Source organism: Anarrhichthys ocellatus, unplaced genomic scaffold (assembly GCF_004355925.1).
Source record: "Anarrhichthys ocellatus isolate YVR2014 unplaced genomic scaffold, GSC_Weel_1.0 scaffold10, whole genome shotgun sequence".
Lineage (NCBI taxonomy): Eukaryota > Metazoa > Chordata > Actinopteri > Perciformes > Anarhichadidae > Anarrhichthys > Anarrhichthys ocellatus.
This window is the reverse complement of record NW_022280040.1, coordinates 4,598,643-4,616,050: the sequence shown is the minus strand read 5'-3', so window position 1 is coordinate 4,616,050 and position 17,408 is coordinate 4,598,643. Positions and strand designations below refer to the sequence as shown.

General features: G+C 40.8%; 4 protein-coding genes across 6 annotated transcripts; 2 read left to right on the top strand and 2 right to left on the bottom strand.

Annotated features, from left to right (window-relative positions):
- Positions 1-749: 749 nt before the first annotated feature.
- On the top strand, positions 750-8,808 carry kpna1 (karyopherin alpha 1 (importin alpha 5)). Of its 2 annotated transcripts, none has more exons than XM_031850181.1 (14): positions 750-869; positions 2,109-2,242; positions 2,433-2,546; positions 2,656-2,755; positions 3,058-3,152; positions 3,418-3,549; positions 3,709-3,797; positions 3,910-4,009; positions 4,171-4,334; positions 4,690-4,768; positions 4,872-4,997; positions 5,132-5,259; positions 5,758-5,933; positions 6,132-8,808. In XM_031850181.1, exons 1-14 carry the CDS (start codon positions 764-766, stop codon positions 6,317-6,319), a joined length of 1,731 nt encoding a protein of 576 aa, XP_031706041.1. In that variant the 5' UTR covers positions 750-763; the 3' UTR covers positions 6,320-8,808. The 2 variants fall into 2 exon arrangements, with proteins under 2 accessions (XP_031706041.1, XP_031706042.1); XM_031850182.1 differs by lacking the exon at positions 750-869 and adding an exon at positions 1,294-1,371.
- Positions 8,405-11,780, bottom strand: fam162a (family with sequence similarity 162 member A). The gene is made up of 5 exons (XM_031850185.1): positions 11,622-11,780; positions 10,660-10,761; positions 10,080-10,191; positions 9,436-9,544; positions 8,405-9,218 (listed from the first exon to the last, which is right to left on the bottom strand). Exons 1-5 carry the CDS (start codon positions 11,662-11,664, stop codon positions 9,102-9,104), a joined length of 483 nt encoding a protein of 160 aa, XP_031706045.1. The 5' UTR covers positions 11,665-11,780; the 3' UTR covers positions 8,405-9,101.
- Positions 11,781-11,833: 53 nt separating this feature from the next.
- On the top strand, positions 11,834-15,198 carry mix23 (mitochondrial matrix import factor 23). 2 transcript variants are annotated; one of them, XM_031850184.1, is made up of 6 exons: positions 11,835-12,058; positions 12,225-12,323; positions 13,193-13,318; positions 13,425-13,571; positions 14,732-14,791; positions 14,885-15,198. In XM_031850184.1, exons 2-6 carry the CDS (start codon positions 12,273-12,275, stop codon positions 14,933-14,935), a joined length of 435 nt encoding a protein of 144 aa, XP_031706044.1. In that variant the 5' UTR covers positions 11,835-12,058; positions 12,225-12,272; the 3' UTR covers positions 14,936-15,198. The 2 variants fall into 2 exon arrangements, with proteins under 2 accessions (XP_031706043.1, XP_031706044.1); XM_031850183.1 differs by having other exon boundaries at positions 11,834-12,323.
- Positions 15,199-16,419: 1,221 nt separating this feature from the next.
- Positions 16,420-17,350, bottom strand: LOC116385039 (cystatin-A-like). The gene is made up of 3 exons (XM_031850211.1): positions 17,172-17,350; positions 16,950-17,051; positions 16,420-16,699 (listed from the first exon to the last, which is right to left on the bottom strand). Exons 1-3 carry the CDS (start codon positions 17,241-17,243, stop codon positions 16,568-16,570), a joined length of 306 nt encoding a protein of 101 aa, XP_031706071.1. The 5' UTR covers positions 17,244-17,350; the 3' UTR covers positions 16,420-16,567.
- Positions 17,351-17,408: the final 58 nt, after the last annotated feature.

The following is a 17,408-nucleotide window of genomic DNA, read 5'->3' as shown; positions in this document are numbered from 1 at the left end:
GGGGGGGTTAACGGTCAAACGGCTTTCCAAATTGTGTAGATAGTGCACCTGTTGTGCTGAAGTGCTAAAGGGTCAGACAGAGTTAATGGATTATTTGACCCTGATTGTCAGGGTCAAATAGTCACCTGCAAAAATCTGATCTTATCCTCCACACACACACACACACACACATACGCACATCGTCAAATAAAAATATATTGTACGTGAATTCAAGTGTATAGGCCTAGGTTAAAGTATGCAGAAATACAACTGATAATAATAACAATAACAACAATAATATTACCAATAATAATAATGAACAAGATGAACATGTTAAATACAAGAAAGAAACTAGCTTTTATGTAGGACATATCAGTGGAAATGAATTGCCTATTTATCTGATGATTTTGTGTGCTTATATTCCTTTGTGTTTTTGCTTTGCTCTTTTATCATCTCCTCATAACCTATATCCCTTCACCGGGAACAAGTGGGGAAGATGATATGATAAGTATCATTAATAATATTGTTGTTACATTACTTTTCTTCCTGTTCTACCTATGGGTTTTACGTTATTCTTAACATATATCTATAGTGTGTCGTAGTGAATGTTTGTACATTTATTTTAAGATTAGCATGCAATGATGGTAATGAAAAAAGTGGGGATTAATGATTATTATGATGCTTGTTGTGTGTGTTTATCACCGCTGCTGGTTGTGTGCATGTGTGCATCTCTCCTATAGTGTGTGTTGCTGCTGGTTGTGTTCATGTCAGCGTCTGCCACGTGATGTGTGTTGTTATTGTCTCGAGTAGAGACACAGCCACGCCTCCACCTGATGAGGGCTGGCGCCGGCGCGTGTCTGGCGCACTTCAAAACTGTATCATTCTTAAAGGTTCGTGCAACTTTCACAACACCTGCACTGCACTTAGCCTGCTTGTTCGTACAACTGAGGGGCCGACGGATGCATCTGTACTCCTTGAAGTTGTCCTTTTTGAATGCTTGTCTTCAGCTTCGTTTAATCCCTGTACAGGTCGTTTATGTTGCTGCGTGCTGTGCGTATAGGCCTGTTTCCACTGCGGTTGTTCATTGAAATAAAGTCTGAACCCAGCGCAGTGTTGCTTTACAGTCAAATATGCATTGTGTCTGTTATGTGTATTACACGTTTAAAACAACACTACATCATTTTTAAAGGAAGAAGCTGGTTTTCTAGTCTTTTACAAAGCAGAAGCGTCGCGTGGGTGGGGCGGAGTGTAAATAAGTGCGGGGGAATTGTTAGAGGAGGGGGGGGGGGGGGGCGGTGTTTGATATCACGCATGCGCACTGTCATACCGGCGACGACTGTACGAACGGTGGCCTAGCGAACAACAAGGGGATTACAGAGCCCATTTTGACAGGTCATTTCAAAATACTTACTTATATTTATTAGTATATGTGTGATAACGCTTTGTAATGATAAGCGAGTTTGATTCTTAATGTCGGCAACATTTGAAAAACATAGGGCTGTCGCATGAGCTAACGTTACATTTCAAAGCTAACGCTGGCTAACTCAGTTAGCCACTGTCAGCCAGCTAGCGTTAGCTTTCGATAGTCGATTGTGCTAACAACGGCTATGACGTTAGCTAACAAAGTGTAGCCCTCCCGTGTACCTATTCTTCGTTAATTTAATATTGTTTTGTGTTTAGGTGATTTGTGGATCGATAAGGGGAATCATCACATCAGAGCATGAGATAATGATATGTTTGGTTATTTATTAATCACGCCGTGTCAAATCACATAAAGCTAACAGCTAGCTTGCTAGCTAGTATCCTTAGATGCCCCAATGTGTTGAACTGTGTGCTGAGGGGCTGTTGCCCTATTTAGCCATGTAAACTACAGTTGCCGTTTACATATGGCAGTTTTACTTGAGTTAGTCATTGTTTTGGTCATCCTTAATTGCCCTACTTACAGCTAACTCTAATATACTTTGACTAAAGAAATATACAGACATACATGCATTGTTATATAATTGTTGGTGTGCAATAGGATTTTGTCATCTGTCGATATTCAGTTCCAGATTGGGAAGTTAAAAGGTTTTCTCCAAACCTTATTATATAAGTCTGTCTATATAACATTTATTTCTGTATCTCTCTAGGCTTCACAATGAGTCAGGGTAAGGACAATGCACGACTTAAAAGCTACAAGAACAAGTCCCTTAACACAGATGAAATGAGAAGAAGGAGGGAGGAGGAAGGCCTACAGCTTCGCAAACAGAAGAAGGATGAACAGGTGAGCAAAGTGTGGCGGAAGTCATTTAGACCTCCTCAGCAGAGGATGAGTTTTAATATGTATTATTGCCAGTATTGCTAATGTCGGGGAGGAAACTTGAATCCACGCTGTCTTCCTCACAATATAACGATGAAAAGGAAATATGCTTAAAAATACCAAAATAAGTTATTTAAATATTATTCTATTGTAGCTCTTTAAGAGGAGGAATGTTGCCACAGTGGAGGATGATGGCCTCCCAGAGGACGATGGGATGGCTGATAGCGGCTACCTGGAGTCCCAGGCTAACAACATGGACCCACTCACGGTAAGACGAGAATCGAATCTACATGAGGTGCCATCATGCACAGCACGTATGAAGTCATATGACAGCATTTCTTCTGTGTTGATCAAATTTCCATCTCTCTGCTGTACAGGGTGGAGTGATCTCTGAAGACATGACTCAAATGATCTTCTCCAGTACTCCTGAGCAGCAGCTAATAGGCACCCAGCGCTTTAGGAAGCTCCTTTCTAAAGGTAAGCTGATTGCCATAATTCCTCATGGATACTTGATTGTTACGAGAGCCGGATGACAATTGAAAGCCTTCAACATGGCGATGTTTTATGCATACATTGTATAAGGTAGGAAATCGGTTACACATAATTTTTTTTCAGCAAAATGAATAAATTGAAGTTGACTATAAAAGGAACATTTAATCATGTAATCTGGAATACTTGAGTACATTTTTTTAATCTATTGAAAGACAGATAATGTTATGAAAATAATTGCTATATTAACGTTTGTCATATTGTCCACATCTACTCTATGTCTCACTTAGAACCCAACCCACCCATTGATGAAGTCATTGCTACTCCAGGGGTGGTGGAGCGCTTTGTTGAGTTCCTGAAAAGGAGAGAAAACTGCACATTGCAGGTACATTTCACTTAGTAAAGATACTATTTTTCCCCATTCACGCTCACATTCACACCTGCGGGCAATTCAGAGTCATCAATTAACCTAAGCTGCATTTCTTTTGACTGTGTGAGGAAGCCGAAGAACCCGGAGGGAACCCACGCTGACACGAGGAAAACATGTAAACGCCACACAAGAAGGGCCTCTCTTGCTGTGAGGCGACAGTGCAGCCCGCTGAGTGATCAATGTGTAATAAACATTATATATTTTGATTTTGTTGTTTCAGTTTGAAGCTGCATGGGTGTTGACCAACATTGCATCAGGTACCTCCCATCAGACCCGGGTGGTAATCCAGGCAGGAGCTGTGCCCATTTTCATAGAGATGCTCACTTCGGATTTCGAAGACGTACAGGAACAGGTATGGAGAATTTAGACGTACCGGTGTTTTTCATTTTGTCTTACTGATTTTTATAACAACCTATATTAATTTAACCGGATAAAACATAATCCTGCCATTGAATACTGTACATTTTAATTTTGTTTATTGATTGACCTGAATAATTGCTTTGCCCCTCAGGCAGTGTGGGCCTTGGGAAACATAGCAGGAGACAGCACAGAATGCAGAGACTTTGTCATAGACTGCAACATTCTGCCTTCCCTGGTGCAGTAAGTAACAACTCAATGTCACGTTGTCTTCTTCCTAAATCTTGTTATTACTCCAGAAGATACAGAGTAACTTTGATCCTGTATCCTCAATAAAACACGCTCGTTTTGGCAGATTATTGGCCAAACAGAATCGTCTAACCATGATGAGGAACGCAGTGTGGGCGCTCTCAAACCTGTGCAGAGGAAAGAACCCACCTCCGGACTTTACTAAGGTAATTTGCCAAGATAAATATGTTGCTATGGCAACAGCACACCTCTCACATCATATCTCACTTTTCAAGGTCACAAGCTGTACGGAGTTGCTTATGTCTATCTGTGAAACAGTCATTCGTATTAAACTTAATACCAGCATGTTCTCTCTTTTCCCCCCCAGGTGTCCCCGTGTCTCAGTGTGCTGTCCTGGCTGCTGTTCGTCAATGACACAGACATCCTGGCTGATGCATGCTGGGCACTCTCCTACCTGTCTGATGGCCCCAATGACAAAATCCAGGCTGTTATTGACTCAGGAGTCTGTCGCAGGCTGGTGGAGTTACTGATGTAAGGCTTTAAGCACATACTGTATACTTACGATTATAAAAGATTACACAACTCAGATATGAATTGTTGGAGAGGAGCAATGTCTGCAATTTTAGACAGTCATCTAAACATAAGGTGTGACGGTGACAATCCAGATGTGGGTGTGTTGTGAATGTGGCCAGACAGTATTTGAGTCTGACTAATGCGTTACCAGAGTCAGACGAGCTTGCAGTATATAGTATTTCCAATAGAAAAAGAAGTATAAAGCCACTGTAAAGTCGTTACAGCAGAAAGGGAGGTCGAACATTAGTTGCTATCGTTCTAACACATGGGGGGAACACATCTGATCATACTTCACAATTGTGCTTTGTTCCAGGCACTCAGATTATAAGGTTGTATCTCCTGCACTGCGAGCTGTTGGGAACATAGTCACTGGAGATGATCTGCAGACGCAGGTAACAGCACCGTGTACACACACACAGTTATGCTAGAAGGTAATTGGATAATTTATAGATAAATATTTATTATTTATTGTGTGTAATTTGTGTGGCTGCCTAGGTGATTTTGAACTGTTCAGTGCTGCAGTCCCTACTTCACCTCCTGAGTAGCCCCAAGGAGTCCATCAAGAAGGAAGCCTGCTGGACGATCTCCAACATCACCGCAGGGAACCGAGCACAAATACAGGTGTGTGTGTGTGTGTGTGTGTGTGTGTGTGTGTGTGTGTGTGTGTGTGTCTCTCTGAATAACTTGGAAAGTTAAGGTTGAAAAGTTGACATGAGCATTTCCTCTTCTAATAAAGTCTTTTCCCTTCTTATTAGATGGTGATAGACGCGGGCCTGTTGCCTCCTCTCATCACTATCCTGCAGGTAGCAGAGTTTCGCACAAGGAAGGAGGCGGCCTGGGCAATTACCAATGCCACCTCGGGGGGCTCTGCAGAGCAAATAAGGTAAGACCACTGATGCAGTTTAACATGCAGTATACAGCTGTGGCTTATTCCTTTCAAATGGATGATGGTTTAAGAGCTAGTGACTAACTGACACTGTCAGAAATAGTTAGCATTTGGCTCTTCCAATCAGAGTTAATGCTCATAAAAGTAAGTAGTATTCTGTTTCTTCTTATTTAGGGCAAGTATTACATATTCATGGTGGCTTTAAAGTTCTACGTTTTGTATTTTACAACTGAAAATAAATGAATAAAAATAGAGAAAATCCAAAAATTAAATACAAAACAGAATGTTTTGCAAAATGTTGTGAGAAAATGTGAAGTAGATACTTTCAAATACAGAAGTAATCATCATCTAAAGCAGTAGGGAGACTTTTGATAGGGTGTGTGTGCTTTACTGATCAGGCACTGTGTGCATTGTTGAGCCAAAGACAGTTATTTGCTTTAAATGAGTAACACATGTTCAACTCTGTATCTGTGTTTGTACCCCCCCCCTCTGCAGGCACCTTGTGGAGCTCGGCTGTATAAAACCTCTGTGTGACCTGCTCACACTTATGGACTCCAAAATCGTTCAGGTGGCTCTAAATGGCCTTGAGAACATCCTGCGACTGGGAGAACTGGAGGCCAAGAGGGGAGGAGGCATCAACCCTTACTGTGCACTAATTGAAGAGGCCTATGGTTAGTGTACACTGACACACACACACACGATTAAAATGATTGCATTCATGCTGGTTTAAACCAGAGAAAACTAGTATATCCTCACATTTGATGCACTGGAAGCAGCTGCTAGACAGTTAAACCTGGTCAATGAACTGTGAATAAATTATTTAAATTTCTGGCTGTTAATTAATCGAGCACCGCCTCCCTTCTTCCCAGGTCTGGACAAGTTGGAGTTCCTGCAGGGACACGAGAACCAGGAAATCTACCAGAAAGCCTTCGACCTGATCGAGCGCTACTTCAACACCGAAGACGAGGACCCGTCTCTGGCTCCAGCCGTCGATCTGCAGCAGCAGCAGTTCCTCTTCCAGCAGTGTGAGGCCCCGATGGAAGGCTTCCAGCTATAATGCTAAATCTCCCCCCCCCCATGTGCTCCACCTTCATCCTCACCTCTGCTCATTTCTCTCACTCTCTGCCCACTGCCACGATCAAGGGTTACGACAACCCACGGCTCCCCCCCCTCCTCATCGTCAGAGAGATTGATTTAATCATTATCATGATTATGAAAAATGTAACATTACAGGAGCACATGTGTGTGTGCGCGTAGCGTCAAACGTGGGTCACGTTCTGCAGTCTTGTCGGCCAGTTTGTGACGGTTTCACTCATCGTTCTGTCTTGCGCTGAGCTCACCTCTGCGTCTGAACCCCCAGCTAGCCGCTCAGGCCCCCGGGGTCTCCTACTCGCAGGTTGTCCCTGTAACACCACTCCGTCGTACTTTTTTGGATTTCCTCAGCTCATCCCAAATGAAAAGCACTTCTCGGTGTTCCTGTAGGATTGGCCAACCCTATCTCTGATCAAGTGGGAGTTTGTAGGACTGCACTGCTTGTCTGATGGAAGCATTTAGGACTCGCAAGACAGACGAACATGGACGTGATTTTTACCCCCCTTTCCCACACACACACACACACACAGACAGAAGAATGATCTAACCTAAACACTGGACTGACCATGAGACGTTGATCACATGTTTGTGGTCTTTGGACTGAACTGCCCACACTGGGGCCACGTGGCCACAGTCCCAACCCAAGGACTCAACTGACCTCTACTAAAGGCACTTAAATAACTCAAAAATGGGAGGTTGAATTCCCTCATCTCCTCTCTCCGGCCATTGGAAAAGTTACCACAGATGGACAAATTAGGAACTTGACTGTCGCTGAGGGGTGGAGCTTGTCCACAAGGCTGCTTGCGTTCCCTCCTGGATCTCATATCATGCATTCCTTTATCTAGTAATGGGACTTTCCACCTGCACAGGCTTCATCCTGAGGAGTTTAGACTGCCTCTGGTGTGATGTGAAATACCCCATGGAGCCATGGGAATTGGAGTCTTCCCTCGCACTGAGACGATTAGACAGACTTGGACGAGACAAAGCAGACTATTTAACCCTGGAATCTGGCCAGCAGCAGACCAGCGGGAATTTGTATTATCTTTCCTTAATTTCATTTCATTTACAGCACTTTAGTTCAGGACCGATACCTGCTCCTCAAGAATATACCATAGTTTTTGCATTAACTATTGAATTGGTTGATGACGCGGCTTCTCCCTCCTCAGGAAGCGAGGCGTAAAGAGGTGCGGTCTGAATCCTTGACCCCCTTCTGGTATGATAAGGATTACAATGTACTTCACTGTTTACCCTTCCCACAGATTGTGGACTGTTAGCACACTAATTACAATCAGTAGATCATGCTGCCTCAGCAAAGCTAGAAAAACTGTATTGTAACAAAGGAAGTCAGACTCTTGGAAAATTGGCTGTTGGAACATGAGCAGTCTAAATGTCTTTCCAACATATTCAGGTAGCATTTTCCAATTTGATCTGCTGAAACATCAACACATATATCAGCTATTGGGTCTGAAGCTGGTCTTTATTAAAAAAAACAAAAAAACAATGCTTTTTTTTATATTTGGGGTTAGCATCTGCCATGTTGCTGATGGTGCCATACACTTTATTTAACAGGAATCCTTCCAGATAATTTCAACAAAAATCCAGATAAAAACTTGAAAATACTGGTGATCACCTTAGTTAGCAGAACTGAATGTTTGTTTACCAAGTCCTCTTAACATTGCTTACTTTTATTGAAATCTCTGCAAGAGATTACCAGCTCTACATGTTAATTACCGTTTGTTGTATTGAGTTTGTGCAACTGTCCCTATTATTCCATTTGCATAAAAGCTGGTTCATGAACCACAGTGTAAGTGAATCAGTTTCATTGTAATTTGTGTACAGAGTTAATCATTATGGGAAGGATTTCCTTTACTGCCACACAGCTGAAGAAATGTGGTTCCTCTGTGAAAGGTTTATTTTCAATTAATCTGAAGATTATTTTCTCAATTCATTGTTTCATCTATAAATAGTGAGAAGTAACCAACTGAGATCTTTAGCTTAAAGTTTGCAGTTTATATAAACTTAAATCATGTCATTAAATCAGACGAGAATGTTCACGAAGCAATACTTTATTTGATTTTTATTTTGGCGTTGACTATATACAAACAGATGTCACATCAGTCATAAACAAACCAGCCTACTTACATCGTACCAGGACACGACAGACCATAACGCAGGTGGATCATGACCACTTAACATTCTCTTAGAACTGAAGACCATTGAAACCCTTCAGGGCTGAACGGTCTTCATGTCATTTTTAAACAGGAATACCCAACGTGTTAATGGTGGATAGCTTTTGAAGTACTCAGAAGTTTACTAGAAGCATCGATAGATGGAAAACTTTATTGGTGCGTCTATTCGATTGATTTCTTGTCTGAAAATTATTATTTTGCTGTTTAGTAAATGACAACATTTCATTATAACTCATAAAACCTCTACTATAAAAGATTAAGCTCATGTTTCACCTGTCCTGTTAGTGCCGGTTCCTCAAAAAACAGGTGCCAGTTTATAACCTCAATGTATTCACTGAAAAGGTAAAACCTTATGTTTGGCTTTCCAAAATGCATAATCCATAGTTATGTGTTACTTAATAGTTTTGGATAGACTATCAACTGCTCTGATATTTTTTTGTTGCTCTTTAGGATGGTAGTGGAGAGCTCTGAAACTGTGATGCATACAGCAAGAAGGGGGGGACACCATTGGCCCAGTATTAGGGGCTAAAGGAGTATACAGGGACTAGTCGTCTTCCATCACTGAGCCTTCTCAGACAGGACAAGGGCAGCTTCCTTCTCTCTTTGTAGTTCCTCCCTCCATCTCGCTTTTTTCTCCATGTTTTGAGCCGTTAGGGACTCGTGCCGGCCTACAGACTGCGACAAGATTTGAAAAATTGTCTGTTCCGCATCATTTGTATTTGCTCTAAAATACACAACAGTGGTAACATTTACATGTCATGTGTAGAACAGAAGGGTTCATTCGTGAGCACCAAATGCAGAGAGAAAACAGCCCTTTCACGTTGTTGTAAACGATGTAACTGGAGAGAAAACCAATGCATGCAAACACAATCTGTTATCTATTGCCACTCACCCGTTTGCCCAGGAACACCATCATCAGACAGGCCCCTATTGTGGTCGCCATCATCACGTAGCAGGCTTTCACTCTCACTTTGTTTCTGGCAGCATCAATCATCTCAAACCTGTGATACGGGCAGGTGCACAAACAAACATCAGTGTAGCCAGATACTTGAATACATTAAGAAAACAATATCCTAATCAAATACATTGCGCTGTTGTAAGCTCGGCACACTATTAAAAGTGTTGTGCGTGTTCCTTTATACAAGGGCAATATGTCAACAATCACCATCAGCTATTAATGCTTCTCTCATTCGCTTAAATCAATATATTACAGCATCATTTTAACATTTTTATACTGCATTTTGGTTCGCTGTGAGTGAAGGAAGCGGGAAGGTCTGCAGTTTGTCTGCGTGACAGTCGGGTCTTTTATCATTGCAGCAGACCAGATATGATCTCCACCCTGATTTCAGGAACAACAGTAATTACCTCCTGCCTTGTTTGAATGGCACTCATCTTGGAATATCGGCGACCTACAGCAGCACCACCGCCGATCCAGTTAGCTCTGTTCGTGTGAATTATCTTAACTACATCACGCAAAGAGCCAATCGGATGCGAGTGTACTGGGAGGTCTGGTGTAAACAGGAAAAGGCTACTTACGACACAAGCTCTGGTATCTGGTCTGCTGTCTTGAAGCGTCCCGACCAGACCAGCATCTTCTTGTCCAGATTTGAGGGTCTGTAGCCCGGGAGTCTGAACCCGGCACGAGGCTCTGTGTGAAAGAAAGCACACGTTAGAACGAACAGAGTTTATGTCCACAAATCCACATCTTGAAGGAAAAAAACGCAGAGAAGTTTAGTTTCACAAGCCCCAGTCGTTAGCTCCATCACCCCCGATTGTAACCCCGCTTCCTGTGTCCCTCCTCCCGCTGGGACTAAAGAAAACTTTCACACACTTGCTATGGCAACAAGTGACCTGTGATGTACGAAAGTTCTGAGACATACAACTTTCTTTTTTATATTTTGAAGATCATTTTTTGCCTTCATTGGACAGATGAAGAGTGTAGTGGCAGACTGGAAACAGGATGAGAGGTGTGACATGCAACAAAGGTCCCATGTTTAGAGCATTGGCGATCTCTGTGCGAGTTTGTAGGACTGCAACACTTGACTGATTGAAGCATTAATGACTCACAAGACAACATGGATAGTAATCTGTGTGCCCACATGATCTACAACTCTACCTTGTGCTGGAACTGCAGGCAGAGGCTCTGCTTTGACCTCCTGTGGTTTATTGCACATCCCTCTGAGGCTCCATGTTTCAGTGACCTGTCTGCACCTCTGACCTGATGAGATGTTTAAAAAGACCGTGAGTGTATTGGATCTAGGGAGGAATCATAACTAAGGCTAAATCAAACTAATAATTTAGAATTTGGGAGAGCTGCTGAATATTTTCTTGATTAATAAACTTGTCTATAAAATGTGAGGAAATTGGGGAAACGCCAATCTCAATTTCCTGATGTGGCTTCCTGAAGTTGTTTGTTTTCTCAAACAAACAAACAATGATTCTGTTAACTATCACGTGAGACAAAGAAAAGCAGCAAATCATCCCAACAACTGAGAGGCTGGAACTTCGAAATATTTTGTCTTTTTTGCTTGTAAAATGATTACAGATTAAAGATTACCAAACAGTTGCTGATTATGTTTCTGTTCTCATTCTTTCAGCTCTAATCATAATGTAAAAATATCTCATTTTACATGAATATAAAAGTACTCACAAGATGCATCACAACATTTAAAAGGAGCAATCATAAGGGCACAGCCAGTGTGCCGGAGGTGTGTCAGGGTAACAAAGCCAAAACAAAAGGGTTTGCTAGGTCGAAGTATTAAGTGAGGCTTTAATTTGGATTAAACCTGAACACGACCTACAAATGTCCCAAATACAGGTACAGCTATCAACACCTTTCATGGCCGCGTCATGATCATTTACTCTTATTATATGACATTCAAAGAACAAGAGGTACAAATAATATTAAATATATTAAACTATCACTAGCTAGTCGTATGTAAGATTAATACAACTGTAGCTGCAAGCTAGCGTTAATATGTAGAGTTAAGTTACAAATACACGGATACCGAGTAGGAGAGGCTTCCACGCAGTTATTAATAAAAACAAATAACACAAATTAAAGTTGACAATACGAACCTAAAAAGTTGCCAATGGAAAGGCGAGACCTGACGAAATTCATATTTTTTTTTAATATGTTAAAGTTAAAAAAAAGAAACACCGTGTCTATCAAGCCATTAAACTGCGTCGTGACACTTCCGTCAGCTGTTGGTTGGTTGAAAGTCAACCAGCGTTTTCAACAACAGCCCAACAGGACCCCCTGTCGAAGCATAGGAGCATGTGCTGTTTGCCTGATCAAAAATGATGCGGATCTTTCGTTAAAGTCTGTTTCCTCCACGAATAGTGTCTACTGTACATGGCTGGAGTTATATCTTAAGTGGGGTTATTGTTTAATTATGCTTAGGCATCACAGAGATGACTGGTTTTGCTTCAGTTTAGGTTAAAGTAAGGGGTAAGGGGCATTATAAATCGATGGGGAACAGACTTTGATACAACAACGGAGGATTCCATCACAAGTTATGTACCTGTTCTTTGTCAATTTTTTCGATGGTACTTGTATTTTGATAGAGACATTGCCATTTGACTTATAACGCGATAGAGCTTTTAATATTAGGTATGAACGTGGGAATTATAATACAATGTGGTAATATATTTACCTTGACCGAGGTTTTTTTTGTTCAGGCATTGTCTTTAACAGCCTTCTGTGTAGAAAGGACCAAGCATTCCACCATGGCTGCGTCCGGTGGAACTTTAGATTGTGAGGACTTTTCAATGTTTCAGGTAATTTCAACGAATAATTCAACGATCTGTACTAACTTGTTATTGATTTGCTGCGTTCTGAACCAGAACCTCTTGAAAGTTCACACGCTGTGTGGTTTGTTTTCTGTGTAACGTCAAGCCAGTGAATGGGTGACCCTCCTGATCACTAGTGTTGACACAGACTGGATCAGCAGGGCTGAAACAGTCAGCACATGGTTTAAAAATCACTGTCACGGGTCTTCAGATGAACCCGGTCAGCCGGTATGTGATATACCTAACCTGTTGAAGTTGATAAAGTATCTCCAGTCACATTACATTACAACTAAACTGGCCTACTTTTCAAGATAACGTTAAAAAAACACAAAACAAAACAAGAATGGTGTCTAAAATTGTGAAGACCCAGGGATCAGCATGCCACCACCTCACAAGGTGTCGCAAGTAGGCAATCACTTGTTGCAGGAAAGTTAATGTGCTTTAGTTTTTGCCCAATTGTGCCACAGAAAGCCTTGCACGCAGGCTGAGCGCCAGCATGAAACATGTTGCAATCATACGCAGTTGTTCAAGCTGTTATCAACTATATTTGTGCACAAGTTTTGCTAATTTAAGATATAGTATAACTTCTCTCTAGTGCTCACAGAGAGCCGAATAGTCCACTGTTTCTGTATTGATTCTCTGCAACATTCCTTGTGTTGTTGATTGACAAAAAGTAATCAAGTGTACTGTTCTCAGATATGTGGAGACATGCTTGGTTTGACATCATTCTCTGCTTTGATAACCAGAGATCAATTAAAAAATGTAATGTATTGCAACATAACAAAAGAAAATAATTGAGGTTCATATCATTGCTTTGGTTTTAGTTGACGTGAAGTTGCTGACTGTCTCTTTCTCAGGAGATGCTGAAGGTGATGCGCAACATAGATGACCGCATCGTCTATGCGCTGAACACCACAGTGCCCACAGTCTCCTTCACAGGCAAAGTGGATGCCACGCACACGTGCAAACAACTCTATGAATCTGTGAGTGACAGTCGTGACTAAAATAATGCGCCTGTGTCAAAGTTGCCTCCTGGCTTTTTCATATCGTACTGAACCAGTTCCAGTAATAATCTCATGCGTTCCACAGATGATGGACGCCCATCTGACCAGAGACAGAGCTATCAAGTCCTGTATAGCTCAAACTTCAGAGGAGATGAGACAACTGCGTGAACAAAGAGCAAAAGACAGCGACAACCTGGCACTCATCAAACTGCTCAGAAAGGAGCAGACCAAGGTAGGTCCTGTTTCTAACACTAGAGGGCTTTAAACACCACCGAGCTGTGACATGAGAGCCGTCTGGAGCTGGAAGACTCACTGAAATGCAATCTTTATTTGGAGAGAATTGGGCACATTTTCTCACTTTTTATTTTTTTTTGGGACTATTTCTTCAGTAGAAAGTAGTTGTTCACGGCCAAAGTAAGCTCTGTGATATCCAGAGGAACCAGGACATTGTTGCCTGAAATGGCACTCCTCCAATTTCACACATTTGATTCAGTTTGCTCATCACGGGGAACACTATTCAGTGAGTAAGCGCACTGGTTCCCTTGACCAAAAGCCAATGGGATTTTGGACAACTGCAGCAAATATGCTCTGTGGCAATGACAAGTTTATTTACATGTTTTGTTCAGCAAGATAATCTTCATTAAAAATCTATCTTTAGGCTATAAACAAACTAAATCATGGCCACATGAGCGTGAATATACACTGTAAGGCTGTGGAGGCGGACTAGTCGGCGTGAGGTTTTGTAGTTCCATATAGCCACTTGTTAGCAACAGACTTTTTTTAATAACATTTGAAAGCTTCAAAAGTCACGATATGAGTATTTATATATTTTATACCTCAGAATAAAAGTTAAAATCTCTTAAGCTTGTGTCAACTATATACAGTACCTTATTTCAGACATCTAACCAAAAAGCCACGTTGAGAAGAGGGAAGTCCAAAAATGCCAACTAATTTCTAGGTTTTAGGACTCATTCCAGCACCACTCTATAGATAATAACACATGTTTATAAAAGGCATATCTATGGTGTGTTTTAAAAGAAGTGGGCATTTAGGAGGCAGAGGGGATCTAATGAAATATGATATCAAATTTATATATGGGAAATATTTGACCCATAGAAAACTAAAAGTTGAATATTTTGACTTCTGCTGCTTTTATTTGTGGTGACAGAAATCTCAGACGTGTATCTCAAAACTATGACACATAATCTGTCTTGTCTCATCTATACAACTGTCTTCATGGCTAAATAGTTGTCATAGAGAGAATATGTTTTTATTTTTCCAGTTTAGCTGAACTGACCCTTTACGTAGCGTTATATTAACAATCTTTCACAAACTATCATAAATGTTTGAAAATATGAACCAAGTAACGCATTTTTCCTTCCTTGTTTCCAGTTAAAGCTTATGCAATCAGAGCTGAATGTTGAAGAAGTTGTCAATGATAGAAGTCTGAAGGTAGGCTCACTGTTAATAGTAATGTCCTATAATCACACCTAAATGCTCTGTCACTGTTTTATAAGTTACTTATCCCTGATTTGCCGTGTTTAGGTTTTCAGTGAAAGGTGCAGAATCCACTACACGCCTCCGAAGGTGAAGTGAAACTCCGTCTGATGAGAGGAGCTGCTTCACTCGAGGTTCAAATCCCGACTGGAGCTGAAACTACGACCTGCTGCTGAGTCCTGACTGCAGGCTGCAGACCATCCAGACCGACCTGACCTCTTCTCCAACACACTTGTATTCCATTGTGTCTGTTGCATTGCATTACCACAGCTGTACAGCAGTCTTTAGTGTGTTCTTTAATGAGAAACATTGTACAAAATGAGTGTTTTTTTGTTTGTTTTTTAAAAAGACAATAAAATCTTTTAAAGCAATGTGTTGTCTGTGAGGTTCTGGGTGGAGCTAAAGTGAAGATGTAACCTCACATGGCTGTGGTGAAGAAACCCAATATACTGCTTGAGACATTTAAATAAGTAAACTACATGTAGATATTTTTAGGTGAAAATATCACCTTAAAAATAAGACAACATTTGAACCGACTCTACAGTACTTGTCACATATTTCCTTTTCACATTCAGGAAAATCAAACCCACAATAAAAGAGATGCAGGTACAAAAGAACAAACTGGCAACTTTAAGAGCAACTGATGATTTGAGTAGTTTTTTAACTCGCAAGAATTGACAAGTGACATTGGAGGTTTCCTTAAGTTACATCCAGCAGCAATCATCTTTGCCCAACAAGTCTTTTCATCCTACATACAGATAATGGTGTGTTGCATCACATTTGAATGAATCTATTGTTTTCTGTCAGACAAACCAACATGTTGACCAAAGAGTTAATTCAGAGACAACTGACCCACTCTGTAAGTCTAGATTTCTAGTTTAGACTTTAGAGGCTGTCAACTCTTCATACTGTTGGTCTTCTTTGTTTTTGCTTTATTGAGGAAAGACAGACAGGACTTATTGTCAGTGTATTTCCTCATTTGGTTAGGTTCTGTACGATCCCTTTTATGATTTCAGAAGAATGTATGAAATGCGTGTTAGCATTGAGCTCATAGCACCACTGTGCCTCAGTACAGTCTCACAGAGCTGCTGGCAGGCTGTAGATGCGTTATGTTGTTCTTCTTCATTGTTTGATTCAGGACAGTTGGTCATTAGTGTCAGTGTATTTCCTTGTTTGGTTAGATTCTTGATGCTCCCCACTCTTTTTATTTATTCTCAGAAGAATGTTCATCAGGACACCTGTCATCTAACACACGCAAGGACAGTGTTTCCTGGTTTGTGTGATCGGAACACACAATATGAGAAAGCTCAAAATCTATCTCTTTGTTAAAGTTTGTGTAAACTATAGAGATTTATTCACCTTTTCAATTTTTTTTATAACCATTTTTTTCCAGCCAAGATGATTTCTACTTTGGAAATCAGACAAATAACTTCATATAAGAATCACAATAAAATTGATCCATTTGTCACCGTTTCTTAACGCCAAGAAAACATATATTTTAGATATCACACAAATGCTGCATATAAGAACCACAAGAAATAGAGATTTTATTTTATGATTTCTTTATTATTTCAATAGAAGGTTGTGCATTCAACTTGATGCTTCCCAACACCAAATATTTTTATTGTGTCAATAAATTCAAAATCAATGTCAAATCATTTCAGGTTAAAGAAGCAGAGCACTTTAATATGAGAATGCAGCCTATTTTAACTGTTGGGACAAGTTGTTTGATCAGTTAAAAGGAATGAGGGGGTCATCTTTGGTTTTGTGCTGCAGCACATCATGAAGCACAATCTCTCCTCTATCACATGGAAGTGCTTGGAAGAGATTCAGATGATCGTAGTCCTCTCCTCCAACATGAACCTGCAGGAAAAAAGAGAGGAACATTGGACATCTGAAAGAATATATTCGATCTTGTGTTGCTGAACCCTGAGGACCTTCTACCATCAGAGGTGTGTTTATGGTTTAACTGGTGTTTACTGTCCTGCCATGAATTTGACATGATATCAGATTCAACTGGATGTCACAAATAATGTTAATTCAACCTGTATATCATACAAAGACACATCTGAGCCTTTCATTTTTAGTTTTCAAATATCACAATATTATTTACCTTGATGACGTAGTTTTCTCCTTTCACAATTTGATATATGTATTTAACTGCTTTGAACTCCCGATAGTTCTCATGGGTCTTTTCCTCCACTCGGACCTTCACCTGCGTATGAATGAATTAAAATGTGATGTAAATCCAGACTGAAATATAAACCAGGGTTGAGAGACACTCAGAGAGTTGAGTGTGGTTTGTGGTGAAGAATGAAGGTAGATTGAATCTCACCTGATCACAAATATTCTGAATTTTCTCAGTGGCATCCATTGTGTCACTCCATCCTCCAGGTTTGTTAGCCATTGTCAGAAGGTCCGTTGAAGTTAACAGAGAATTCAACTGTCTGCTTTTCCGTGTCTCGTGTGTTCATGTTCAGCTGGTTATCAGATGTATTTATACTGTGTAACCATCCTGGAGACAGACTGGAAGGTGGCTCTAATGAAGTTCTGGGTGGAGCTACAGTGAAGA

Bases quoted from the DNA above. Each gene is read 5' to 3' on its own strand.
- kpna1 (XM_031850181.1), top strand. From the start codon at position 764: ATGTGTGTTGTTATTGTCTCGAGTAGAGACACAGCCACGCCTCCACCT. The intron at 2,756-3,057 runs GTAAGCTGATTG...TGTCTCACTTAG, and splicing joins TAGGAAGCTCCTTTCTAAAG to AACCCAACCCACCCATTGAT. The intron at 3,550-3,708 runs GTATGGAGAATT...TTTGCCCCTCAG, and splicing joins TCGAAGACGTACAGGAACAG to GCAGTGTGGGCCTTGGGAAA.
- fam162a (XM_031850185.1), bottom strand. From the start codon at position 11,664: ATGAATTTCGTCAGGTCTCGCCTTTCCATTGGCAACTTTTTAG. The intron at 9,545-10,079 runs GTAAGTAGCCTT...CCCGTATCACAG, and splicing joins CAGATACCAGAGCTTGTGTC to GTTTGAGATGATTGATGCTG. The intron at 9,219-9,435 runs GTGAGTGGCAAT...ATCTTGTCGCAG, and splicing joins TGGTGTTCCTGGGCAAACGG to TCTGTAGGCCGGCACGAGTC.
- mix23 (XM_031850183.1), top strand. From the start codon at position 12,159: ATGAACGTGGGAATTATAATACAATGTGGTAATATATTTACCTTGACC. The intron at 13,572-14,731 runs GTAGGTCCTGTT...CCTTGTTTCCAG, and splicing joins TCAGAAAGGAGCAGACCAAG to TTAAAGCTTATGCAATCAGA. The intron at 14,792-14,884 runs GTAGGCTCACTG...TGCCGTGTTTAG, and splicing joins TCAATGATAGAAGTCTGAAG to GTTTTCAGTGAAAGGTGCAG.
- LOC116385039 (XM_031850211.1), bottom strand. From the start codon at position 17,243: ATGGCTAACAAACCTGGAGGATGGAGTGACACAATGGATGCCACTGAG. The intron at 17,052-17,171 runs GTGAGATTCAAT...ATTCATACGCAG, and splicing joins TTCAGAATATTTGTGATCAG to GTGAAGGTCCGAGTGGAGGA. The intron at 16,700-16,949 runs GTAAATAATATT...TTTTTCCTGCAG, and splicing joins GAGAAAACTACGTCATCAAG to GTTCATGTTGGAGGAGAGGA.